Source organism: Antechinus flavipes, chromosome 1 (genome assembly GCF_016432865.1).
Source record: "Antechinus flavipes isolate AdamAnt ecotype Samford, QLD, Australia chromosome 1, AdamAnt_v2, whole genome shotgun sequence".
NCBI classification, from domain to species: domain Eukaryota; kingdom Metazoa; phylum Chordata; class Mammalia; order Dasyuromorphia; family Dasyuridae; genus Antechinus; species Antechinus flavipes.
The window spans coordinates 615817498-615845432 of NC_067398.1; the positions used below are offsets into that span (position 1 = coordinate 615817498).

The following is a 27935-nucleotide window of genomic DNA, read 5'->3' on the forward strand; positions in this document are numbered from 1 at the left end:
AGTAGAAACACTGCTGGATCAAAGGGTATGCACAGCTTGATAACTTTTTGAGCATAGTTCCAAATTGCTCTCCAGAATGGCTGGATGTGTTCACAATTCCACCAACAATGTATCAGTGTCCCTGTTTTCCCACATCCCCTCCAATATTCCCCATTATCTTTCCCTGTCATTCTAGCCAATCTGACAGGTGTGTAGTGGTATCTCAGAGTTGTCTTAATTTGCATTTCTCTGATTAATAATGATTTGGAGCATATTTTCATATGTCTATAAATAGTTTCAATTTCTTCGTCTGAGAATTGTCTTAGAACCAATATTTTTTCCAATATTACATAACGCCTTTTTGATTCTCTTTAAAGGCTTTAAGAACATTTAATTTAAAGAGGTGACATGGTTCTTTGCAAAATAAACGGAAAGAATGCTGAAAGACTAAGATTCAAATTCTGATTTTCTTGCTCACTATCTAACTAGATCTAGGGAAACTTTAACTTTGTTTTTGGGTCTAGATCTATGCACAACTTAACATGCCCTCCTCTGACTATTCATTTGCAGATGAATTATAAATAAAATAATGGTGACAGGTTCATGGAAGAAGAAACAGAAACCTTCCTGACCCAATCAAAGAAAGAGCACACCCCCAAACCAAGCATATGTAAAACCTGACTTGAAGTTCACAAAAAACACAGCAAGCTTGTCCTTAAAACAAATTTATTGTAGCTCAGTGTCAAAATATTTTTTACAAAAATATGCCACTGTTTGTACCAAACAGCTATAAAAATCAGTTCTACATGCAAGGAAGGTGTGCAAATAACTTACACAGAAAAACTTATTTCACACAATAGTATTAAGGAGAAGGCATCGTCCATGGTTGGTCTAACCTCACACTTCTATTTATAATTTTCAACTCTAAAAGTTTTCTCATTCTACATTGTCTTTGCTTCGGAGAAAAGCTGTCTTTGCTTAGAACGTGTGCTGCAAGAAACATTACCTTTCAAGGAGGATGGTTGGCACTCTGGGGGAAAATAGTGCTATCTGTCCAAAGATTCCCAAGTTTAGAGGAATGATTTGAATCCTCCCTTTAGAAGACTTACATATCACACAGTGGAAATAGACAAAAAGGACCATGATCTCATCTAAGCCACTCAGGACCTTGTGTGTCTGAGGGGGGGCAGGGGATGCGAAGAGGGGAGAGAGGGAAAATAAAATTCCAAGGAAGTCTAAAGATCAAAAGTCCCAAAAAAGGCAAAATATCCATAAATTGGCAGTCTCAGGTGTAAACTGGATTTTGAGAGCTTTTTACAACCATTCTTCACTCCTGTTTTCAAATCGAGTTAACACTTTCAGGAACCTACTGAACTGAGTACTTTCAAGAAGATGGATCACTGCCTGAGATGGGAGAACAAATAAGTTCCTAGAAATTAATTCTCTTTAATCAAAAAAGATGATATGGCAAGTAGCCCAATGATGAGTCTTAAAATTAGGGTGAAGTTCTTAGGATTTTAGAGCTAGTAGCTCTCTGGAAGGAAAGGAAGGACTGATGAATTGAGATAGTTTGGGAAGAAAAATGCACTTGGGAATCATAGCTTGAGAAGCTGGCCTGCCTTATAACACAGGTTTTGCAAATTAATTGGAAGAATTAAGGGAAAAATAAGCATTGCTTTATTTTACAGAAAATTATGTGGGGGGAAGGGAGGGGTGAAAATAGAGAGACCTGTTCAAAACATAAAAGCATTTAGGAGGTTGTACTACTTAGTCTCCTTATTAAGAAAGATATCGGGAAGTGTTTGTAGCAAGAAAGAAGCCAAAGGTTCCTAGTTTCTCTTTCCCTTTCCTATAAAATGCAAATTTGTTTTAGAAAATAAAATGTTAGCTATGGAAAGTTTACCAATATGCTTCTGATAATTTTTGTTAAGGACAACAAAATTGAAAGGTGACTAATCTTATGCATTTTGAACAGTTAAGGATCTAAAAACAGACAGTCTTTTTAGACAAAAAGCTGAAATAGAGGGATTTGTTCTCTGTTGCAGCTCCTCCAAAAGAGAAATCAACAGCAGAAGACAGGGTACACAGCAATGCTGTGGTGTATTAAAAAAAAAAATCACACATAAAAGAGGTCATTTGCACAAAGCAAAGATGTCATCTCCCTAAAGCCTGGCAGAAAAATATAAATTCTGGTGCACATTTTATAGTAAGCATAGTTATACTGAAACAACTATAAATTACATGTTATTGAACAAAATCTACCTTGAAATGAATGATTTTTAACATTGTAAATCATCATCTCTCTTTCCTTTACAAATTAAACACAAAAGTTTTCCCATGTTAAAAACAAACACAATTTTAACACATAGAGTACTTGGAACCTCTACAAAGTTGAGAATTGTAGTAATGATATAATAATCACTGGGTTACTTCATGAGCATGAAGAACAAAAAAACCAAAAACATCCTTATTTTAGGATAGTTTTACTCAGCAAACTATATCTATTGAAAAGATCAGCTTTAATGCCAACCCACCTCAATAGAAAATGCATCCCCATCAGACAAATGGAACTAATGCAAGAAAGCCTAGTGGAGTTTTCCTAGTTTGGGTAAAAGATTACCTTGTGCTGAATCTGTCCAGTTCTTCCTACCATATAAATGGAGTACAGGGATGTTCTACTGGAATGTCATATCTAATTAAAGCCAGAATGATATTGTGAAATTCTTCTATGGAAAGGTAAGTTTGGATTCAGTCTAGCTCATTTTAAAATCTCCTCCCAAGCTATAGTATATCTCACTAGACAGATCTCCTAAAGATAAAGTGCCAGCATTATCAAGGATAGGTATTCATTCATGTAGCAGCCCAGCTAATAGAGAAGGAGCAATGGACTTAGGAGTCAAACAACTCTAGGAGTCCCAGCTCCTCCTCTTAATAGAGAGCAAGGTTCTGGTCAAATCATTTCATTTCTGAACCTCAGTTTTTCCAGCTGCAAAGTGAGGACAAGAACTCTTGCAGTATCTTCCACATAAAGCTGTTTTGAAAAAGTGATCTTGTAAACAACTTGCATTTATTTGATGCTTTAAGACTTACAAAGTCCTTTCCTCACAATGCCCTTGTGTGAGGTAGGTATTAATATTGTTTACACCTTTGGATTTGACCACACTGTGCTAGATTTGTTCATAGGGTCATAGTGTCTAGGACATGGCGACATTTCCCGTTAGTCTCTGTTGAGTATAGGACTCTATTAAATTCAGTTTTATGCAGTTTTCAGAGTGGGGAAGAGGGCTGGAGCTGAGGCAGAGGTGTGTACCATTCCCTCCTTTATTTCCCACTCTGATAAAAAACTTCTAGCTGCTAGGTAAGAAGGTCTCCAACACTTTTTTTGGCCAAAGCTGCTCTTTGATGGATTTGTAAAAATGGAAAAAAAAATTAATATTGTAAGCTCACAGAATCTCACAGCAGAATGGGATCTTGGAAGTCATTTAGTATAACTTTTACCTAAAGCAATACTTTCCCATGACATCCACCTCTGATGAGAAGCCATTGGCTTCTGAGTGAATCCTTATAGAAGAGGGAATTCATCTACCTCAGTAGAATAGACTGATGGCTCTAATTGTTAGAAAGTTCTTCCTCAAAGGGAGCTGAAATCCACTTCTATATTCTTGAAGAATATGGGCTGCAAATATTGAGTAATTTAACACCTTTTTGATCAAGCTGAATTTTTGAATTCTTGTACTCATGCTTCTCTTCCCTTGATTTCCTATATCTAATACAAGATTTTTAAAAAATTCCCCTTTAGTTACTACTTCCCCCACACCAACAATCTACCATTCTTTTGCCTGCTTCCTTCCCATCAGAAAGTTGCCTGATTTTTTTTTTTTTTTGCTTTTAAAAGTCACTACCTGACTTTTCCACTTCCCACTCTTGCACATTAGGATGACCAAATGAGTCAGAGAGTGGGATTCTTCATCAAAATTTGGCTAATATCTCAGACTCAATTCTGAGATTTCTTGGTGGGTTTAAACATATCAGACTTTTCAATCACATTAAAATTTGGCCACATAAATTTGCCCATACTATGATCTTTGAGATGAGGTGGTTTTAAAAACAGCATGGACTAAGGAAATGCACATTGGATTTCCAATAAGAAGATCTGTGTTCAAATATCAGCTTTATCCCTAATTACCCAAGTGATCTTGATCAAGTCATTTTTCTCTGGCCTCAGTTTATTCTTCTGTAAAATGAATAAGTTGAGCTTAATAATTGATAAGGCAATTGCTTGCCTTCCTTGCTATCAGTTCTATGGTTTTATGAGATATCCAACTGCTAATAGGAGCAATGCATTGGAATATATTTGCAATGTTTGCAAATTGACAGGGAACATGAGAATTTCATCCATTTCATAGATATGATAAAGCAGAAACTATACAGATGGGAAAAGAAAGGAAAGGATATACTTTCAGCCTAAAAATGCACATCCAATTTGTAAAAATCACTGCAAAGACCATTTTTTAAAAAGGGAACCTGAGAAAGTCAAAGGCAGCATTGAAATTTTAGAGTCTAGGTATGAATGTCAGGTAGTAGATGGAAATGCACATACACCATTTTGTAACACAGTGGTGCTTGGCTTGTATATTACTCAGGAGAAAGGATAAAGAGGAAGAATCTCCATTACTCTGTAGTTATCTTTATATATATCTCAACTACAACTAATGTTTTATCTTTAAAGGGCATTGCCCAGTAAGACAAATGTCAAATCCAAACTGCTATTCTACTATTTTTATTTTTCTTCTTTTTTTTAACCAAAGCCACCCAAGATGGTGTTTGCATTTGCAAAAATACAAATGTGATGGCAAATAGCAGAAGTACCAAGTTATTGTCAAAAAGGAAGATTTTATAAAAAGTAAAAACATGCACATATACCCCAAAGTCCACAAATCATGAAGTCTTGAGATTCCTCATTCTTCACTGTATACCCACTTGTTTGCCTTTCAAAAATCCCCTTGTGTCCTAGCATTGAAAAACATTGAATGTGAAGTCTTTGTTTGTTAAGAGGACACATGGAATTTTTCTCTACCCTTTTCCAACTTTTCCTAATGGTCCCTCTCAACATTAGTGCCTTTATTTATTTCCAACTTATCCTGTGTATATTGTCTGTTGCTTGCATGTTGTCTCCCCCATTAAATTGTAAGCTCCTTGAGAGCAGATTTTGGCTTTTGCCTTTCTTTATAGTCTCAGCACTTAGCATAGTGCCTGACACATAGTAGGCACTTGATAAATGTTTACTTACTGGAGAAATTATGGACTTCCAAGAGCAAGGGAACTGGTAAAATTTCTGAATCAGCCCACAGATATTTGGGACTTGCTTGGTAAGGCCACAGGAACATAAAACCCCTCCAGATTAAGCTCATCAACTGAACTGTGCTATTTTGTGAAGCTGCTTGTGATGGAAGAAGCATAAAAATACCCTGAAGAAAAGCAGGAATAACTCTTTTCCTGGACACAAATTATTACTTGGCCCTTTTAATTTCTTTCAGCTCAGTTTTTTCATCATTAATCTTCTAGTTTCTACAACTGGGCTGTAGAGGTGGATTTCTGTCTGCTATTCTTACCATAGTGAGTGGCATGGGGAAAAAAAAGCATTTTGAACCTCATATATTAGGTTTTCCATTCAGGAAGCAACTCCAAAAACTATACTACTCCTTTGGATAAATAAGCTCAAAATAAGAAAAACTTTGTGGTCAATATTTTCTTCTTTTAGTCACTTTTACAGTGATTAAAAATAGACAATGAAAATTTACATTGTGCACTAGAGCAAGGCTTCTTAAACTTTTTCCACTTGTGATCCCTTTTCTCAAGAAATTTTTATGTGATCCTGGGTATAGAGATATATAAAATGGGTATACAAATCAAACATTTATCGATAATAAATCATAATCTCATGACCTCCCCCATTCATTTATAAGACCCTATATAGGGTCACAAACCAGTTTAAGAAGCTGGGCCCTAGAGAATGTGCTGTGTATGATGTGTGCTGAAAGAAAGCATTTTATGATGTCAGAGGTAGAAAATGGTGTGGTGTATTTCACGTTGAAGGATATGGCCTTTTATACAATATAGGCTTAAGAAATGTTCAGATCTGTTACATGGGTTTTTCCATTGCTTTAAGACAATGACAGTTAATGACAATAACAACAAAGAACCACAAGCCAAACTAGAAAACCAAACTTTGACTTTTTCATCTCAATATGCTGTATCTTCCCAAATTTTCATCTTGTAAACAGGTCAAGGTTGTTCTATTGTGAATTCAACTTTGCTACTTTCCCAATCTTTGGAAATCAAATAGGGGTTTCAGAGCACGTAAGGCAAATTCTAAATGACTTCTGAAATATAGCATTGATGCTGCTAAAGCCTTGCTGGCTAATCATTTTTTTTTTAAAAAAAGTTTATTTACAATCTGACTGTTCTTCCACACTAGGTCTATTAAGAAAGTCCATGTTCCTAAATAGCCAGTCAGCAATTTCATTTTGCTCCTCCAGGGTTCTGTCAGTTACTCAACTCAGGAATTTCAAAACAACATAAAAATGTACACTATTTACAATGGAAGTGTCCATATTGGGTATTCCAAAGCATCCCATGAGAACTGGACATTCTCAAAGGTTGTCCCACGTGAGGGCTCAGAACTTGAACAAGTTGATAAAGTCCTGAGGCGACAGAGAGACAGAGCAGCTCTCTGGATTATTGGCTGTACATGGATGATCTGTTCCCTGAAAAAAGAACATAGAAGTTTAGTTTGAGTTCCCAGAGAGATCTCTTCTGTTCTTAGCATTGCAAAGCATTGACAAATATAGGAACAATAATCCTCTCTAAAGAATGCCATGGACAGTGCTATATGGGCTTAGAAAAGCAAAGAACTACAAAGGAAAACAGCAAGCCCAGTTAATAATGTGTCAGTCTTAGAATCAGGAAGACCTAGCTAGGTTCAAGTGGATAAATCCTAGGTCTCTAATTATAGGAAACTCACTTAAACTTTAAGTGCCTCTGACAAGTCTTTTTTTTCCAAACTAGAGTCTTAGATCCTGGGATTATCTAGATCTAACACAAACCCATATGACAGAGGAGTTGCACAGCTCCTTTGGTGAAGGGAGTTCCCATATCTGCTAATTTACTATGATGATGAAACTACAAGTCTAAATCAAAAAAATAAAAAAATAAAAGGAAGGAGGAAGACAAAAAAGAAAAAGGACAAAAAAGGAAGGAAGAAAAAGGAGAAAGAAACAAGGCAGGGAAGAAAAAGAAAGAAAAGTATGTGTATATGTTAGAAAGCATAAATAAAAAGAAAGAGGAAAGGTCTCCATTAGCACACAATGGCAAGGAGCTGTATAGAATATAATGAATCCCCTGAAATGGTTACATTATTTGAATTCAACCACTTATATACTGGGTTCGAAGTGATGATGAACTTTTGCATGATCATAACTTCAAATAGTACAAATTTAAATACATGCAACTACTTCAGAGAATTCTTTATTTGTGCTAAGAAGCACCTATCTGTGATTTCATTTCCATACCATTACATTTCAAGCTATTGCCAAAGTAAAAAAGCCTTAGCTTTATGTTAAGCATATGACTAAAAATATTATTTGTACAATCTGAGAGAGCAGAACTTTCCTAGGCTTCTGTCAAGGTCTTTTTTAACGCACCTTCCAAGAAAGGATGTGGCAATGTTTGCAGAGCTGTAGAGTGTCTCCATATTGTTCTTTCCTTGGGTAACATCGGACAAGCTTAAAATACATCTTCTTCCAATCCAGTTGTCCCTTATCAGACAAAATTAATCGCTTGCGAATCTAAAATTAAAGTATTTACAATGGGGTAAGTAGGAGCCTGGGATTATGGGTTGAGATATTCTGGAAATACTTTCTCCAACTTTTCCATACTACCCCATCCTTGTGACCCAATTCCCTTCAAAAAAGACACATCAAACTAGAAAATTTCCTCTTTTAGGCTGCAACTCCAAGATTATGTTGAGTTTTAACTGGCTTGAAACAAGGAAGACATTGAAAAACAAGATCCAAGGATCTTGTGTAAGGAGGGCAAGTGGAATGGAACAGGGGACTGGAAATCATGCTGTGTAAAAGTAATAATAATATTTGGCACATTTCTCTAGTGCTGTGAAGTTTGAAAATAGCTTTACATACTTAACCTAATTTAATTCTCACAGCAGCTCTGTAAAGTTAGTATTACAGATCTTATTATTGCTTTTTTACATATGAGGTAGAAGTAGGGATGTGAAAATGAAGGAAAGAAAACCTGCTGTTTAGTTACCTGTCGCTCTGTAAAATGATATTGGCAGAGTTTCTTCCATAGCAACCGGTCTTCACTGAGCAAGTGCAGATCTGGGGCCACCTGGCCCAAGCTGACAAGATCCCTTCCATCTGTTAGCCTCTGCATGATGTTCAGTTGTAAACACAAAGGCAGGTCCGTGAAGGTGAGGCCTTTGAAAGCAGGCTGGAACCAAGGAAGATTCAATTACACAGAGATGAAAGGAAAACCAACCAACCAATTAAGAGGTAAAGGCATCACCTGACTACCAACCACCCTGTACTCTCAACCTGGTTTATTTTACAGAGTGAATCAAATATTCTTTTCATTCTAAACCCTTCAATTGGCCCCAGCTGTGGAAGCCAATAGAGAATAGTACAGATCACCTTGAACAGATTAATAACTATGACATTTTACTCAATTTTACAAAACTTGCCCTTTGTGTTGTTGAGATGTGTTACATATTTCAGGAAGCACACACTGGGATAAGGAAAGGGTGTCTCAGAACATCTTAAAAGGGGTACCTCAATTTGGGGAATTCCATACAATTTTTAGAGTCTATCATTTTTAGTATCTATTGTCTAAGAATAGAAAAATCTGCCACAGCCCATGTGGTTTTATAGTTAGTCTTTTGGACTTGCAGGGGAATTAGGTGCCCTTAGTGCAATATCTTGCCCTATTATTCAAAAATTGTGTGACCTTGGCTAAGTGTGAGATATAGTTTTTCTCATCTGAAAAACAGAAATAAGATATGCACTACCTTATCTCACAAGGCTTTTTGATTACAGTAATATGTGAATACATAGGAGGCAGTGTGGTGTGCTGGATTAAGAATAGGCCTCAGAATCAGGACTGCATTGGTTTAAGTGCACCTTTTCTCCCCCCCTCCTCACACATAGCTTGTTGTAAGGAATCTGGGTAAGTCATTTCATCAACTTTTCAGTAATGTAGGCAATTTTCTTAGAATATAAGAGTTAGTAGTGAAAAAGTGGGGCAGGGAGGGGAGAGGAGCACTAGGGATCTCCTCTATACCAACAAAATCATAAGTCTAGACAAACATAAATAAATACATTTCCAGCTAAATTTTTTCCTTTTTCCCTATAGAAACAGGCTATCCAAATGACACAATGGGTAGAGTGCTAGACTTGGAATCAGGAAGACCTGAATTCAAATCCTACTTTAAGATACTTGTTGACTGTGCTACCCTAAGCAAGTCATTTCATCTATTTCAATTTCCTTATTTCTGAAAGGGAGACATTAATAGCACTTATTTCCCAGGGTTGTTGTGAAGGATCATATGGAATAACAAGTTGTAGATCTGAGTAAATTCTAGCTGGAAGATGGTGATGATAATGGTGCTGGTGCTGATGTTGATATAACTTGCCCAAGTTACATAGAAATTAACTGGTAGAACCAAAGCTTGAATAGAGATTTTGTGGCTTCATATCAGAGCTCTTTCCATGATACCCCATTGCTTCCTAACCAACTTCCATTCCTAACTCTTTTCATTACATTGAGACTATGTATTTAGAATTGGGTCTCCTTGATTAGCCTGGTGCCGGGCACACGGAAGACATTAATCAAAGTTTGTAGATTGACTGGACGATCTGTTTCCCCTCAGTCTGTAGAGAAAAACATTTAGTTGTTTACCGCAGTAAGGGTTTTGTAAGCCTGCAGAAAGGTCCTAAATCCATTTTTTCATTTATCATCTGCAGTGGATTGAATGAGCTCATAAAACTTCCCAAGGATTTTTTTTTCTTTAATTTCTAAGTGAGTTTCAAAGTATCTACTTTTTTTTTGGATAAAACCCCCACCAGTTACGACATTTGCTCCTGTTAGGTGTCGGGCATAGCAGGCAGGCAGAGTGAGTATTCTCAGCTTTTCAAACCTGACCTTTTCACCAGATCTTTGCCTCAATCCCCTGAAGAGCCCTGCCTCCTTATCAACAGCTAACAGCTCACATGCTCATCATCTTTAGCTGAATATAAACATGCACCAAGGGAACAAGAACCATTCTTTTCCTTTTTCAAGCCAGTACCTGGCTAGAAGCCATTCTGGGTCATTCCTTGGCCCCTCTTCTTTTCTCCCCCTTCCAATGTAATTCTGCCTGTGGCAGATTGTGGAAGTATGGGGCAGAACTCTGCTTTACTGTATACATCCTAAGTGCCTCAGATTTTTTCTTCCTCAAAATAAAAGCAACAAAACCTTTCAATCATTCTAGCTTTTCCTTTATCATTTCTAAATATTGCTTATCTCAGTTTGGCTCCATGGAATTTGATTTGAAAGTTTACTGGACTATAAAAGGGTGTGTAAGAGGGTGTGTGTGTGTGTGTGTGTGTGTGTGTGGCACTGTAAACTGAGTGTGTGTGCATGCATGTGTATTGGGGAAGAGTTGAGTTCAAAAAAGGAATGGAAACCCAAGGATGCTAATGAAACACTGGCCAAGCATTCTTACTTTGCATGGGCACTCACTCATATGATAAACCTAGTTTTCCTAGTCTGGTTCAGAATGAAGTACACCCCTCCCTTCTCAGCATCCTCTGGAGCTTGGGGTGATGGGGATGCGATGTTGCTCTCAAAGAGGTTTACTTTAGAGCTGCAGAGGGATAAGGTGAAGTACTGGAAGGATTATGATGAGGAGGAAGCATGATAAAGTAGTATTAAATGCTTTGGGTTTAGGTACTAAATCACAGGCACTATGGAAAACTCATGGCATAATAGGACTTGAAGTCAAGAACTGATATGAGTTAGAATTTCAGCTCTGATGTATAAGTTGTTTAATTCTGAGCAAGTTATTCAAATCATGTGAGTCTTATTTTTCTCCTTTTGTAAAATGGGAATGATACTTTTTTATTCCCCACCTCAGAGAGTTGTTGGAAGGAAGATGCTTCATAATCCTTCAAATATTTAACAGAACTATGCAATTGTTAGGATCACAAATCCAGAATGAAAGGGAGCTTAGATATCATCTAGTCCAACTCTCTTCTTTTATAGAGAAGGAATTGAGGCCCAGAGTGGTTAAAGGATTTGCCTATGGTCACACAGGTTGTTTGTGGCAGAGCTAAGATTTGAAATGAGATTGTCTTACTTCAAACCAAGTGCTCTTTCCTTTGTTATTATTATTAATGATTTAGAATTATTAATATTAATGATGATTGTATACATTTAAAGCTAGGAAGGACCTCAAAGGTCATTTAGTAGGTAAAAAGTTGATCACCATAAGCCTCATTTTCCTTTTCTGTAAAAGGGAAATAATGATACCAAGAACCTCACAAGGTTGTTATAAGGTTCACATAAGATCACATATACACAAATTTTGTAAACCTTATCAGGTGATATAATGTCAACAGGGAATTCTAGCTTCTTCACCTAGGCTACTTTGAAAATAACCTGACAGTTCCACCCAGCTGGCATCCCCAAAGAGCTCCCAAGCTTTGGGAACTTGCATGAAAAGGGAAAAAAATCAAAAAGGCAATTTACACCAAACTAATAAAAACCCCAAATAACTCCTAAAAATTCAGGTAATTAAGCAAAACGCTTTTTAAAATTACCTGAATAATCTCCATTCTTATTGACTTTGTAGGTGATAGAATTATTCTTTCAGCTTTCAAATGATTTAGAAATTAAGTTTCAGAGATATTGTGACAAAGTTTTATCTTAAAATTTAAAAAATGAACTTAAAAATGTAAACTGAGTTCCTCTGTTCCCTCTCTGATCTACATTTGTGTCCAAAATCTGTTCTGAAAAGTTCTTTTGTTTTTATGATGAATAAATAGAATTGTAATTTGCAGGTTAGTACCAACCCCAAACTCTACTTCAGGAAAAAAAAATCAATAGAATCTCAGCTCTTTTGAATTGACAGTATCTTGAAGCTAATAGTTTGAAGTTCATTAGAAAAGGGATTGGGAAAAGAGGAGCCCTTCCTAAAGCTTTCTCAAGGATTTCAGTCATTACAAACTTGGGAGATATTTTAGTTTTCTCATGTTTCTCTTGTTGTTTCCCTTCGCTAGCCTCCCACCCTCCCACCACTTCTGTTTTCTTGGCTCTTCCTCCCTAGCCTGCTGCTCTATCAGAGAATGTTTTTGACTGTTTTCTTTTTCTTGTTGAGGGTCCTGTTAACATAGGAAGTCATAACAATAGAAATCCTGCCATAACTAGAGGCTTCTGATGCCCTAGTGTGGCCCCCACCCTCGGCCCCAGCTGTGCTCAGGCATTGGTGTGTAGGAATTACAATGCTCTTTCCCGGCTTAGCCTTCCTGCTTACCCTGGTGATTTGGATGTTGTTCAGCTGCTGCTGCCAATGTAGAATGGTCTCCATTCGGTACACCCACATGTTAATGTTCCCAACCAGAACAGACTTGCCTACCCTTTGGACCAGGGTACATAAGGATGTGTAGAGAGTCTGCAGCAACTCTCTTATCAATCTGATATTTTGTTGGTCTTCAAGGACTGGGAAGGGGAAAAAAAAGAAAGAAGCAATTATTATCTATTTAGTATTTCTTCCCACTTTCTACATTTTGTTTGACCCTTGAATTTTTATTTTTCTGGGAAGCTCTGCTTTCCCATTGAAAACAATGGGAACCTTTTCCTGCTCTCAGGGAGCTTACAAAAAGATTGGAAAGGCTGTTCATAAACTAAGGTGGTGATATGTGCTGGCACTGAGAACAAACTGGGCCATGGTGTTGAAAGGAGGTGATTCCTTGTGGAACAGAGCATGATCAGTGAACTGGGTCCTGACAAGTTCCATATAATGGCAATACTCAGCTTTTCAGCAGGATATTATTTTCCCATCCATCCATCTTTAAAAAACTAAAGGATCTGAATGCTTCATTGGTACCCTCCTGCTAAAAATACGTATGCATAAAAATGCACAATATGCCCACACATTATATATCTCTGTGTACATCTGTACATGTATATACATACACACAGTATTTATTACATGTGTGTGTACACAATATTACATATATGTTAAGAGTTTTACCTTTCAGCACAACTTTTTCCAAAATATTCATGAAGTTCTTTTGGGCAATGCCACTCAGGGAAGTGAGCTGCGATTTTGCTATCAGTTCCAACAGCTGTGGATAAAAATAGAAGTTGCCAGGCTTAGAATACAGAAGTTTTTCCCCCTCCACCTCCTCTAATCTGTGTTTTTGAGTCATGTGACACAATACAGACCCACACTGACGACTAAAGAGATAAATGGCAGGCAGGGCCGGCCAGCCACAGTGAAAAGCAGATTCTCAAAATAAAAGATAAATGGGAATAATTAAAAATCCATAGCAGAGGAAGCAGGCTGAAGAATCAGATGCTTTTCTTTGAAAAAATAAAGAGTTTTGGCTTAAGTTGGGACCACCCCATCCATCCTATTTGTCCTCCTTTTGTTGTACCCTATGAAGTTCATGCTTTTTGAAAAGAGACAAACTTGCTGTGACCTGCTGCTAATGCTTTAATTCTGCATAATCACCTCCCAAGTAGTGAAAGAAACAGACTTGAATTTTGCCCTTTCTCTTTGTCCCAGCCTTAATCTTGTAAAGATTTGGCAATGAACACTGAAAGGTTGAAAATATGAATAGAGGAATATGATGAGGGAGAATCAAGGTTTCAGGATAACTAGCCCCAAATAACCAAGTGGATTATATGTTCATTATTTAATTTAAATCTTTATTGAGTCTTTTTAGAACTTACCAAAGTAGGTATACTTTCTCAATGGAGTCTGAATATAATTGCATTTGGGATTGGAAGAATAAAAGGTACTAATGAATATTTTCCTTTCTCTAAGTCCAAGGTAGCTAATGTAATGTTGTTACTGGAAATAAAGGAGGAAAGTTTATGAAAGAAATTTTTACATAATTTTGAAAACTAGAATGGACTTTAGAAATCATTTAGTTCAATCCCTGTAATTTTTTTCTCTCTTACAGATAAGGGAAGGAAGGGCTGAAAGAATTTAAATAACTTGCCCAAAATCATGCAACAAATTATTGGCAAAAGCAGCACTCATACCCAGATCTCTCATTTCCTTGTTTGCTGCTCTTTTAACCAGACCATGCTGTCATTTGTAATATCTGATTCACCTAAAGCAAAAGCTCATAAATCTTTTTTTTAGTGCCCTGGCAATTTTGTAAAGCTTGTGGACCTCTTCTCAGAATAATGAATTTAAACATATAAAGAAAAATACACATGATTACAAAGAAAGCAATCAGTCATAAATATATATGCTCAAGAAAAAGTTCATGGGCTTGAGGTTAGGAATCTCTGGTCTGGATCACCCCTAAAGTTATAGGTTTTGCGTGCAACAAAGAATGGCCAGCATGTATAAACATGCCTGTGTGCTAAGAGCTCACAGCAAATAAACTTATTTTGGTTACTTGCCTATTTTACTCAGTACTCTTTCCTAGGCATGAGACTGTCAACTGGGGAGTTGGAGTGGTTAAAAGTGACTGATCAACTCTTCTGTTCATTGGCTGGGCCAACACCCTGGACCAGAAGGCTGATGTTCTATTAATATCCTGTACCTCATATGACCCTCAAAAAATAAAATGAAAGAAAACAAAAACCTAGATCATTGCTCAGAAGGGCAGGCTGTCTTGTACTATGACTCATCATTAAGAGAAAAAAACCCTCAAAACCCTAACACCAAGAAGACAAGCCCATCCCAAATCCAAGGTCCATTATGACCACCAGCCACTTAATAGTAATAAGTAATTTTAAATCTTGTCTAAAGATACTTCATGTCACAAGGTGTAGGTGGGTATAAGGTATGAGGTGTGGGGACTGTGCAATCAAGGAAAGAGTTTTACCCTCAGATAGGAGGAACAATAGAATGAAAAAGTATTTGGTGGCCAAAGCTGCTAACTGATAAATCAAAATATAACAAACATACTTTGGGGGTAGGACCCTAGGATCTAGGAGCAGAAAGGACTTAAGAGATCATCAAGTCCAATCTCTGATAAACAGTACACTTGAGGTTTAGATAGCTTAAGTGATTTAACCAAGATCACAGAAATAGTGTGATATAGTTCATTTATTCATTCATTCACTCAGTCACTCACTCAACATTTATTAAGCAGCTACTCTTTACAAAATTGAAAAACTTGGGTCTTCTGATGCTAAATTTAATTCTCTTTTCACCATGTTAATTTTCTTCACTCCATGTTTTACATAATTTTGTATCTATCCTTTTATCTCTTACCCAATATGATACTTTGCACATAGTAGTTGCTTTAAAAATATTTCTTAATGACTCACTAATAGATAGAAATTACAGGAGGAAGATTTTGGTTCAATATAATTATCAAAGCTTCTCAATAATGGAATGAATAGTGATTTCCCTATCATTGGAGATACTCAGAGACTTGTCAGTAATACAGAAAGGGGGTTTTATATATCAGGTAGGGAGTTAAATTAGATCCCAGTTTCTTAAACCTCATATGGGGTTGCATAACTGAATGGAATTGTGAAATTATGATTTATTATCATCAAAGGTTTGATTTACATACTTATAAATTCCTATATAACCAGGGTTATGTTAAAAATTTGAGTTAAAAAGGGGTCACAAATGAAAAAAAGTTTGAGGCCTTGAGCTAGATGACCTTTAAGGTCCCTATTAATTTTACCATTTTAGGATTCACCAGCTCTGTATTTTAATCCTAATCATTCCTATGCAAAGTAATTTTCTATACTTCAGCTTCCCAACCTACAAAATAAGAATATAAATATACAGACCAAAATATGTGTAAATTTAAGCATGTGTACACACACACACACACACACACACACACACACACACACCCTGAATACTGATAAACTTTGGCTTAAAGTGCAAATCACATGATCAGCTTACTGTTTCATTTTGAACAAGGCTCTTATAGCACTAATAGCCTCCTATAACAATATTTCACCTATTTGTGCAAACAATTAATGCCCTTGAGTGGCCTCTCTTACCTTTAGGTGGCGTCATTTACAGATCACCTTACAGAAAATGATAATGATCTTGTTAAGTCTTAATGGCCAGGAAGAATTTTCCTCTTCTCTAAAGAGTGCATAACTAGGACCATTTGTCTGCTAGTATCTTTAAGTTGGATGTTTAAATTCTAGCAAAATTTAATGATCCCTTTTGCCATTTGCTATGACCTAATGTTTTAGTATATATAGCCTATGCTTCCTTCTTCTGATCAGATCTTTCTGGTTTTGAAGAGCACCATTGAAAAAATTCCCGCTTAAGTCCCATCTCAGATTCTCTTCCTCATGGCATGGGGGTGACCCTGGATTCTCAAAAGCAATGCCAGGGGAGCTCAAGTTCTGGCAAGTCCTACCAGTCTGTAAGGTTTCCAGTCCCAGCCTGGTGATGAGCTGTGTTACTGTTATCTGAGAACCCATTCCTAGCAAAGTTCAGGACAGACTCATTACCAGAAGGTTAGTTCTCGGATGATCTTTTTTTGCACTGGGGGTAGAGCAGCAGAGCATTAATGTATAACAAGTCAGGAAGAATTTTAATTAAGCTGTGTGTAGTTTATGAGATGCATTCTTAGAGGTAGTGTTCATGCTGGGGAAATCATGAAGTTTCTAAGGAATGAACAGAACGGAAGGAAACGAAAATGACTATGATTTGGGGCTTGTATAGTTGCTATTTTCCTATACTGTCATTGTCAAGCATATTATAGACTTATGGAGGTTCTTTAGAATGAGAAGCTACCAGGTATAGTAGAGAGAAGAGAATGCTTACTTGAAGTCAAGATGAGTTAAAATCTCAAGACACTTTCTAGCTGGGTGATCCCACACAAATCTTTGAACTTCTCGCTACCAAAGTTTCCCTCATCTGTAAAATGGGGATAATATTATCTCCCTCTCACACTTGTCGAAGCAAATGAGACAATATATATGAAGTGCTCTGCAAACTTAAAAAGGCTTTGCAAAGTGCTGTATAAATGTTATTACTATAAGAAAAAAGAACTAGGTTTCTATCCTGGTTCTGCTGCTTACAATCTGTGTGACTTTTGGCAAGATATTGAACATTTTTTATGCCCTAGTTTCCTCATCAGAAAACTAAGAGGTGGGAAAAATTTTTTTTGAAGTATTGGAAATAGCAGGTAATCTCTAAGGTTCCTTTCCAGTGATAAATCCTGTGACCTGCGATCTATTAGTGTTGATTTGGCTTGTTACTTGAGCTGGTTCGAACCCTTTCCTCATTTTACAGATGTGGAAACTGTTTGCCCAAGTGTCTTGCCATGACATATCTTAAAGATATGACAATCCAGCACGGTCTCATCAACATGGAATTTGATAGGAAGAAATATGGGTCACGCCTTTTCCCTTTCATTATCCAGGATCGATTTACACTCTGAAAATAGTAAGAAGGCTAATTATGTATTGATGCTTTGAGGAAAAACAGAGTTTGAAAGCTTATATTAACAATATGCTGTGAATAGCAGCCTTTGGGGTTATCGGATTTCATGGTACAACAGGACAATAGTTGCAGAGGCTTGGTCTGCCCCATTAGTCTTACAGACCTATGCACATAGGAAGGAAGGAAAGAAAGGTATTGTGGGTACCTTTTAAAAAATGGTGAATGAGAAATAAAATAAGCTAAAGTTTCTGATTGCTTTGGATAGCAATTGTTCAAAAGCAGTATGATTTCATCAGTTTTGGTACTTGGCCAGCATAGGCCACAGGATATATGGAGTGAACAGAGTACTAGCTTGGTAAAAAAATAAAAATAAAAATAAAAATAAAAATCCTTCCTCTGATAATAATGTGTATCTGTTTCTTCTTCTGTAAAAGGCTACTACTAATGCTTGTTGTGTGTCTCAAATGAGATCATATATGTAAACTCCTTTGAAAATTTTAAAGCACTAAATAAATTTCAGTTATTACCATTCCTGTCCCTGACACTAAAGCAACAATAGCCAAAAACAACCCCACAAGCCTTTACTTGATGGCTAACCCTCTGGAAATAAGCCATTCTGAATTGAACTAGGCTGTCCCTTGATGGCATAGATCTGGAGCTGCTGGGTTCTTCCTACAAGAGCGATTCTGCCTGAGTTTGTGTTCTTCTTCAAGAGCTCAGGATCCTTTCCACAAGAAAAGGAGGCATCAGAGAAGAACTTTAATGCAGGTTTTAACATTAAGAAAAAAAAAGTGTCAGGAAACACCTATCCTGAGATATGCCGGCAAAAGCTGTTTAGTTCCACTTTACCTGCACATCCATAAGCAAGTAAGATTATTTTATTGAGGACCAGTTGAAAAGAGATGCAACTTTCATTTTTACAGTCTGTATAACTCTGGCTCTGTATGTGCCTGAATACACAGGGTGAATGTTAATTTGGTAAACAATTGCTTACCAAGCTGATTTAGTATGAGACAATGTGTCTCCCTCCTCCCATCTTTGAGGGGGTAAAGGTGAACAGAAGAGAATTTGTCATGTTAAGGAGCTAGGAGAATTTACCAGTAATGATTGAGCAATTACTCTGAAGAAAAAAACAAATGAAACAAATATTTTTTACTAAACAAATTGTAATAATTATCATGTTTAAGATAGCCATGGGGGGAGAAGGAAGGAGGGAGAAACGAAAGAGAAATAAAAGGAAGAATGAGGGAAGAGGTAAAAAAAAAAGAGGGGAGGGGAATAAGTTGAAGAGGGAAGGAGATGAAACAGAGAGAAAAGAAGGAAGGGGATTAGAAAATTGGAATTAGAAAGGAGATAGAGATTTCAGAGGAAGAAAGAGAGGAGTAAGGAGGGAAATGGAGAATGAGAGAGTGAGGAATAAAGGGAGAGAAAAGGAGTAAAGTGAGAAGGAAGGAGAGAAAATAGGAGAGGAAAGGAAGGAGAAAGGGAGGAAAGAGAGAAAGAAAGGGAATATAGAAAAGAGGAAAAAAGAAAAATTGCAATGAGGGAAAAGTGAGGAAGGAGAGAAATAGGTATGGTCATAACTCCTGAATCCTATAATGCTATTAGCACCTGTCCTTACTGTATATTCATCATAATCAGCAGTGACTATTTTTTTTTTCTCAGTAAGATAAATGCTTCTGAGAAACAGGATGAAGGAATGATAGTTACCACAGACTAAAACCACATCCTGCCCTTCAGCCTGGGGTGTTGCTACTGCACTGCCATTGGAGATGTGTCACAAATCTCAGCAAAGAGACCACCAGGGATTGAAATAGTTTCCAGGATTAATGGATAGGAGTGAGGTCTTGTCCCTTTAGAAATGAATTGGTGTGGCTACCATTAGATATATAGACAAAAAAGAATGTCATCATTTGACTTTTCTTGTAGTGGAATATTAGAGCTGGAAGGATGTATTAAGAGAAACAGAGTCCAACTCTTTCATTTTACAAATGAAGAAAGAGGTTCAAGGGCATTAAGAAAATGGTACTACTTGACAGCTAGTAAGTGATAGAACTGGGATTCAAGCTTAGATTTTCTTACTCACAAGAAGGTGCTTTTTCTGTGAGGTGATACTCCCCATGGAAAATCCTTTTAAAAGAATTTGATTAACAGATGCTTATAGACATTATTCTATCAATTTATGAATACCAATCGATGGTATTACATGGCAATACTGGGATTTAATTATTTGTAATTCAAGGTTTGACAAATTCAGGTAGGAAAAGCAGATCCAAGTCTAGAGAGACTAGAGCAATGTGTGTGTGTGTGTGTGTGTGTGTGTGTGTGTGTGTGTGTGTGTGTGTATCTTTTAAAGAGTCATTGAAAATCTTACAGGATTTTAAAAAAGGAGGGGGGCACAAACATTGATTAAGAACCTACTATGTGCCAAGTACCTTGCTAAATACATTACAAATATATTACCCCATTTGATTGTCTGGAAGGGAGATATTATTATTATTCTCATTTTACAGTTGAGGAAACTGAGGCAGGAGAAATTAATTAACTTTTCCAGGATCACAGATCTAGTAAATCTAGTAAATGACTAAAGTCAGATATAAACTCAGGTACTCCTGACTTTAAGCCATAAATCTAGTAAATGACTAAGGTCAGATATAAACTCAGGTCCTCCTGACTTTAAGCCACTACTCTATCCATGTATCACTCAGCTAAACTGATAGAACTAGAAGGAATCTTAAAATCATCTAATTCAATTTCTTCATTTTGCAGATTATGAAAATGAGACTCACATGGGAAGTGACTTTCCTAAAATTATACTTGATGTGAATTATACAATCACTTGAACCAAAGTCTGTATACAAGTCTAAGTCCAGTACTCTTTATCCAACAGTAACCCTACAAGTAGTTTCCCCAAGCATGTTTTATATTCAATACATATTTTTAAAGACTAGAATAAATTCATAAATTCCTCTCAAGTAACAATAAGATTTTTTTAAGTCTCTATTATATATGTGTATTATGTATGTATGTATAACATTTCATAATGATATCAAAGGCTTGATATCATTGCAGTTTTGAGAAGCTTCACTTGTATGTAATTTCTCACACTTCTGTTTCTTCTGTTAATACTAGTATTCAACACCCTTAAGAAGCTTTTGTCTTTTAAAAAACACCCCTCCCCTCAACTTTTATTTTGCTTTGTTCTCTCTCCATCAGACTCTGTTCTTTCAAAACCCTTATTTACTTAATGGATGACACAAATTAAAACCATGGAAAGTTCTGAGCTGATTTTGAGCCCAAACACTGACAGGTTGGATGAGAATCACTTTCAACCACATTAATAATCTTAGGGCATGTCAAGATTGGGTAAATATTATTTGCAAGTAAAATATCCCTTTGACTTTTTCTTCCTTTTTTTTTTTTTTTAAGAATAGTCAAAACTAGAAGAATTGTACTTTCAGCATATCCAAAGTTAACCCTACCCCCTTTGATTCATCTTGTATTTTGCTACAGATGAAAACATATTTCCATTCTTCCACATAACAGCCTAAAAAATGGTCGTCTTTGATCAAATATTGAAAATCTCATTCCTCCAGTTGGTTTTCAAGGCCCTCCATAATTTCATTCACTTGGTTTCAATTCCACTCAACAGTTATGAAGCACCTTCCTGTGTAGAATATTGTTCTGGGTACTGAGAGAGATACAAAATTTAGATGAGACAAAGTTCCTGCCCTTCTGAAGCTTCTACTCTAGTGTGGAATATGATACAGAAATACAAAATAACAAGAGGTGCTTTAAAAAACACTATGTGAGTTCCTAGGAAAAAGGCTGCACCTATTTGCAGTGGAGAAGAAGGGCTTCTTGGAGATATATTCTTCCCATACACAACAGAAAAGGACTGAGGGGCAGCTCATTATCTATTACTATCAGTCTATCACTATCTACAGTGGGATAGAGCACCTACTCTGAAATCAGTAGGACCTGAGTTCTAATCTGCCTTCAGAAACTTGACACTTGCTATGTGACCCTGGGCAAGTCATTTAACTATGACTCTTTCCCCCTTCCCCTACCCCCCAAATAGAAAAGGACTGAAAACCTATAGGACTATCCTAAAGTGAAGACGGATAGGCACTACATTGGGAAAAATGCCCAACTCATTCAAGGTCATTGTAGGGTAAGTACCTGCCTCAGGGTGGCAAAAGTACTGTTGGCCATCATTACCTACCAAAAACTTGGCCTGTGAGTGGCTTTAATTGAAGGCATCGGGTTTAAATTTTGGATCATAGGACCATATTTCAGCAATTCATTTGCCAAACCACTGGTCAATTTAAGCTAAAACATTTGTTTTGAGAAATGCATTCTTAGGAAGAGGAATGCAGCAACTTGTTGGAAGAATTAGGGGGGAAAAAGAATACTAGGGTGGCAATTTAGAAAAAAAAAAAAAAACACCTCAAGAATATTCAGTGGTTATAGCTCCAGAAAGCTCAACTTCAGGGTTACTGGCAAGATACGGACAAGCTTCCCTACTTGTCTGACTTGATTCATCAATATATTTGGCCATGGCTGGTGCAAAGGCCTGCGATAATAACTTGGATGGTTGTGGACGCAGCTGTAAAACAGTAGCCTCATTCTTGTTCCACAGGGAACAATGGGTGGGGCAGGGTGGTAATTTGGGTCAAAAAACCCAGACCCCACAAGCCTGTAAAGTCTGCTGTTGGGGTGTGTACATTCCAGGATCCTTGCATTATTTCCTTTCCTCCCCGGAAGCCCTCCTCTAATGCCTTCCAGGGCATGGAAGTGACACTGGGTGCTCAAAGACTTTGCCAGAGAAACACAAACTTTGGCAGCTTCTTTCAAGCTGGAAAGACTTCAAGTTCAGGCCTGGCAAAGGGCTCTGGGTCTGGTGTCCAAGGACCAGCCCAGCTAAACTCAGAGAGGTTTATCATAGGGATGGCCACCAGGCAATTTTTTTTTTCTTTGCCATGATAATTTCTGAAACCACCCATTAAAGCATGAAGGGGCTGGGATTTATTTCAGCAGAAGAAGGACCCACAGTGAAGAAATACCAGGACTTTGAAGTAAAATTGAGACAAGTATGTCCCTTTCCTTAACAGGTAAGTCATGGGAACCAACAACAAAAAAGAACAACTCTAGACTTCAGTATCATAAAGGGCCAACAGTCAACCCTTCAGATAGATCTCTACCAAATCTGTTTTTTCCCCTACATTATTGCTTTCATCTGATCACTCCCTTGCTCAAAAAAGTCCTATAACTCCTCATTGTTTGCAGGATAAAGTTCAATTAATTGGCTTGGCATTCAACCCTCTTCATCACAGTACTCTGGTACACTCTCTTGAGTCAGACCCCAGCCTGGTTTGTCATTCCTGAATACACCCTGTACATTTCTGCCTTTTTATGTTTGCACAGGTGGTTCCCCTGCCTTGGACTGCTCTTCCATTTCTTCCTTTTGTTGAATCCTACTCTTTTTCAAAGAACTAGCTCAGTGAACCTCACCTCTGTGAAGATTTCTCTAACTATTATAGTTCATTGGAATCCCTTCCTTCTTTTTTTTATTTTTTATTTTATAATAATTTTTTATTGACAGAATCTATGCCAGGGTAATTTTTTTTTTACAACATTATCCCTTGCACTCGCTTCTGTTCTGATTTTTCCCCTCCCTCCCTCCATCCCCTCCCTTAGAATGCAAGCAGTCATATATATATATTAAATATGTTGCAGTATATCCTAGATACAATATATGTTTGCAGAACCGAACAGTTCTCTTGTTGCACAGAGAGAATTGGAAATCCCTTCCTTCTTAACAGGAATTCCTGTTTATCCTTATTGCATACTGGCCACTGAAATACCTGTCTTATTTTCTTCCCCAATTATGCTCCCCATCTTTGTATCCCCTTCTAGTCCCATGCCTTCCAAATAGCAGATACAGAATAAGCAGTCATGAGACTTGGATTCAAATCCCACCTCAGATATTGACTGGTTTTGGGAGAATGAACAAATCACTTAAGCTTTCACAATCTAATCTCCCTCTTTTGCAAAATAATACTTGTGTTGCTTAACTATGGGCAAGGAGGAAAGTATTTTACAATTCCTTCTCTCTCCGCCCCCCCCCCCCCCCTTCTCTAATTAAATGCTCCACATAAATGTGACTATTATTCACAGAGCAATTAGTTATCAGAAGTCTCAGCTAGACCAGAATGGTATGATTTAACTACAGCTATCAAACTACTCTTCCTAAAACATAAGTCTGATTAGAAATAATAAACCCCAGTGTGTATTGTTCAGGATCAAATATAAAATCCTGTGTTTGACTTTTCAAGTACTTTATAACCTGGAGCCTTCTCACTCATCTACATCTTACTCCTCTCTATATACTCTTCAATACATTGACACTGATCTCCTGACCACTCCAACTCAAAAATAGATTTTTGGTATTTTCTCTGACCATCCTCCTTCCTGGAATGTTTTCTCTCTTTATCTCTGCTTCCTGGATTTTCTGGCCTCTATTAATTCCCAGATAAAATGCCACCTTCTGCAAGAAACCTTTCCTGGTCCTCCTTAAGAATAGTACTTTTCCTCTAATTCTATCTCTTGGTTGTATACTGCTTGTAAACTCTCAGAGGGCAGGTACTGTCTTTTGCCTCTTTTTGTATCCCAAGCACTTAGTATAATGCCTGGCACATAGTAAATGATTAATAATTGATTACTGCTATCTTGTTTGCATGTTTTCTTCCTTAGAATGTGAGCTTCTTCAGAATAGAAACTATCTCTTTTGCCCTATTCTTTCTATTCCCAGTGCTTACCACAGTGTCTGGCACATAATAGATATTTAATAAAAGCTTGTTAATTCACTGATATTTATGGACAGCTAATTGTGGATTACAAAGCTCTTTATGAACATTAATCTCTTTGACTGTTCACGGCAACCCTATGAGGAAGGCAGTGCAATCGTAGTTACCTTTGAGATAATGTGACTCCTATGTGCCCTTATGACAGCTGGGATCTCTCAGGGAACTACTCCTAATGGCAACAACATTCCAACTCCAGGAAGGATCCTAGCCTTTAAATTTTCTTCTCCATTTCTTGAATGGCAGAACACAAATATGTTGACCTTCAGATCATAGTATAGCCAGATCTTTTCAGACTGTTACACCAATGAGTAGACTGTCTTCTGATTTTTCTTAGCATTCTAAATAGTTTTGAAATGATCTGGGAAATTCATGGTTAAAGACCATTTATTTTTAAAGAATTTTAAAGAATGTGAGCACATTCGAGGCCAAATAACGCTGGGGTCAAGCTCTTGACAATCTTTCTTAAACACAATGAAATGATCTTTTGAAGGTTTGCAAAATATTCTTAAGTCTTAAAGGCACTACCTTGTCTCTATGGATATTAAAGGGATTCTTATTCTCCTTCTGAAAGATCTGAGGCCATTTATTCCATGTTCCTCATTTTGTCTGTGAGCTTGATGAGGCCCAGGAGGCTAAATGGCTTGTCTAAAATCGCAAGGGTTAACTATGAAGGATTTGGACAGATTAGACTAATATGGTAACTAAGGTCTCCATCTCAGTCAAATCAGTCAAACCTTTATTACATACATACTGTCTGCCAAGCACTGTGCTAAGTACTAAGAAAACAAAGGCCGAAATATGGTCCTTTCCCTCTAGGATTTCCCATTCTAATGGGTGAGACAATATACAGATAACCACATACATACTAAATATAGTCTGTGACTCTGAAATACTTTCCCTTTTATGTGCTTTTTCTATGTGATACCTTTGTTACAAAATGGATTTTGTGAAAAAAAAAAAAAAAAGGATAAGTTTAAAAGCTTCCTAAATAAGTTTTTGGAATGGAAACAGATTTTTTTTTTAAATGTATGTTTAGAGGCACAAACTTTTCTCTTTTAAATGAATTTAAGAGTTAAGAATTAAGACCTTTATAATAGGGACTTATAATTGTTTAGTTTAGAACTAAGGATTAGCTGTAGTAGAAAATTTTAGAGGATTAAAAACTGATGAATTAGATTAAGGTAACTGGCAGAGCAACATATTCAGTCTCCAATATTCTAAGAGATATGGAATCTCTGATGCAGCTGTTCCTTCCCGTGATGAAGATCTCAACCCATTCCTCCTCCCCTATCTAGTTGAACAGCCATTTGGCCCTATTCATAACAAGAGCCCATCCCACATACTGAGGACCTAGTCAGGTATTCTTACTCTTTGTAAGATGTCTGTTAGCTACCAGAAGATCCTGGATCCTATAGTGACAAGGGACTTCAGAAGTCACAAGTATTTACTAACATCCTCATTTAACAGATAAACCACTGAGAACAATGACAGAAGGTTAAGTGTCTTGCCCAAGATTATACAGATACTCAGTGTCACATGAGGGATTTGAACCATGCCCTCTAACAAAAGAATCACTAACTGGCTCTATCATATTTTCTCAGTCATACATTTCTCTGATGACGTTCTTGATTGTCCTCCTGTCATGGAGTTTTCCTGTGTGATATACTTCAGCCTGTTCACACCTCCAATTAGCCTCTCCATTGCCTGATTTAGTGTATTTCAGCATCCTTATCTCAGAAAACTGATAGTGATACTCTAGGAATAATGAAAAGCTCACAGTTCTATAGTCTTAAATGTTTAAAAAAGCAACCTATCTTTATAGATGAGTAGTAAAATATTACAGATAAAGAAACTGAGGCTCTGAGACATTGACCTTTTCAGAATTACAAGCATAAGCCTCGGGGGCAGGATTTGAACCCAATTCCAACTCTAATGCTCTTTCTGCTATGCTATACTCCCACTGCTTCTATAGCAATCTCTAGTCATCCTGATCTATATCTTGCCACTGGATCCAGATGGCTCCTGAGGAAAGACTGATGGCTGGTGACTTGGCACAGACCTTCCATCCACTTCACTTGCATGGCGTTACCTCCCTGATACTCTTGGAGAATGAAGGACAAACAATCCTACTATTAGTCTGTGGTGGGGAAGGGGAATAAGCATTTACATAGCACTTACTATACTCCAGGCACTCTGCTAAGTGACTTACAAATATTATCTCATTTGATCTTCACAATGACAGGGGAGCTGCTAATATTATCACCAGATAAGGAAACTGAGGTAAATAGCAATTATACACAACTTGTGTTTGAGTTCACATTTGAACTCAGGTCTTCCTGATCACAGACTGCTGTGGCGTTGTCTATTGGCTAATCTGTTAAGGGTGGTCATACATTGAGCTGAATCTAACTCTTGTGACCCCATTTGGGATTTCCTTGACAAATACTGGAGTGGTTTCTCATTTCCTTCTTCAACTCATTTTACAGGTGAAGAACTGAGGTAAACAGGATTAAGTGACTTGCCCAGGTCACACAACTAGTTAGCCTTAAAAAATTAGGAAGTCTGGAGGGAAAGCTGACTTCAAGAAATTTAACTGTCATAAATATCTTATAGGATTAGTTTGATGATTAAAAAGAGGCCATCTGTAAAATGCTTTTAATTCCCCAAAGGAAAAAAACCCTCAAAACAGAAACAAAAGAGTGCCTTTTATTGTGAAAGTGTTTTAAGGATCATAATCAAATAAGAATGTATTCCAAAAGTCACTGAGGGACTTTTAGGCAGAAGAAAAAAAAAATCTTTTCCAAATAAGAATATTCTTTCAACATCCCTGGAAGAAAACACCTTTGTGAGAGCAAGGCAATTTTTCCTTTTTAATCTTAAAAATATTTGAGGGCAGATAACCTGGCATATTGTACTCAGATTGCCACTGATTTTACAAACTCCTTTGACTGGAGTAAAAGAATCAAACACTCCTTTTATTGAATTCTGGAGGGAATGAAAATTTTTTTTCATGCTAGTGAATGCATCTAAAGTCACTGATAGTTTGTTAGTGTCTTTACAGTAACTTCATTTGAAAGGACTGAGGACTTAGGGAAAAGTACATGTCCCATATCTCCCCCATGCCCAGGAAGGCACAGCCTCTTCTGTTAGGATCCTTAGCTTCCTTTAAGTCTCAATTCATATGCTACCCATCCACTCAAAGCCTCTCTCCTTCAAATTATCATACCCATACTTATCTGTGTAATGTTATACCTCCCTCAGTAGAATGTGAGCTTCTTCTGTTTGATTCTTTGACAGCCAAACTTCCAATATTATAGAGAAGGGTTTTTTGTGGTTGGATGTCCTCATATAATAACCAGAAAGGAATTATTATCACCCCCTAAACCACAAGGGACATTAGAATGCCAAAATGATCCAAA

At 37.1% G+C, this 27935-nt stretch overlaps 1 protein-coding gene across 2 annotated transcripts in view; it reads right to left on the reverse strand.

Moving 5' to 3' along the window:
* Positions 1–688: 688 nt before the first annotated feature.
* The window catches only part of FBXO32 (F-box protein 32), a 42221-nt gene continuing 14974 nt past the window's right edge, over positions 689–27935 (reverse strand). For both annotated transcript variants that reach the window (XM_051971054.1, XM_051971055.1), the window contains exons 5-9: positions 13286–13379; positions 12566–12750; positions 8305–8487; positions 7683–7826; positions 689–6746 (exon numbers count right to left, since the gene is read on the reverse strand). In XM_051971054.1, coding sequence (XP_051827014.1) covers positions 6657–6746; positions 7683–7826; positions 8305–8487; positions 12566–12750; positions 13286–13379 — 696 coding nt within the window. In that variant the 3' untranslated portion in view covers positions 689–6656. The remainder of the gene's footprint in view (positions 6747–7682; positions 7827–8304; positions 8488–12565; positions 12751–13285; positions 13380–27935) is intronic.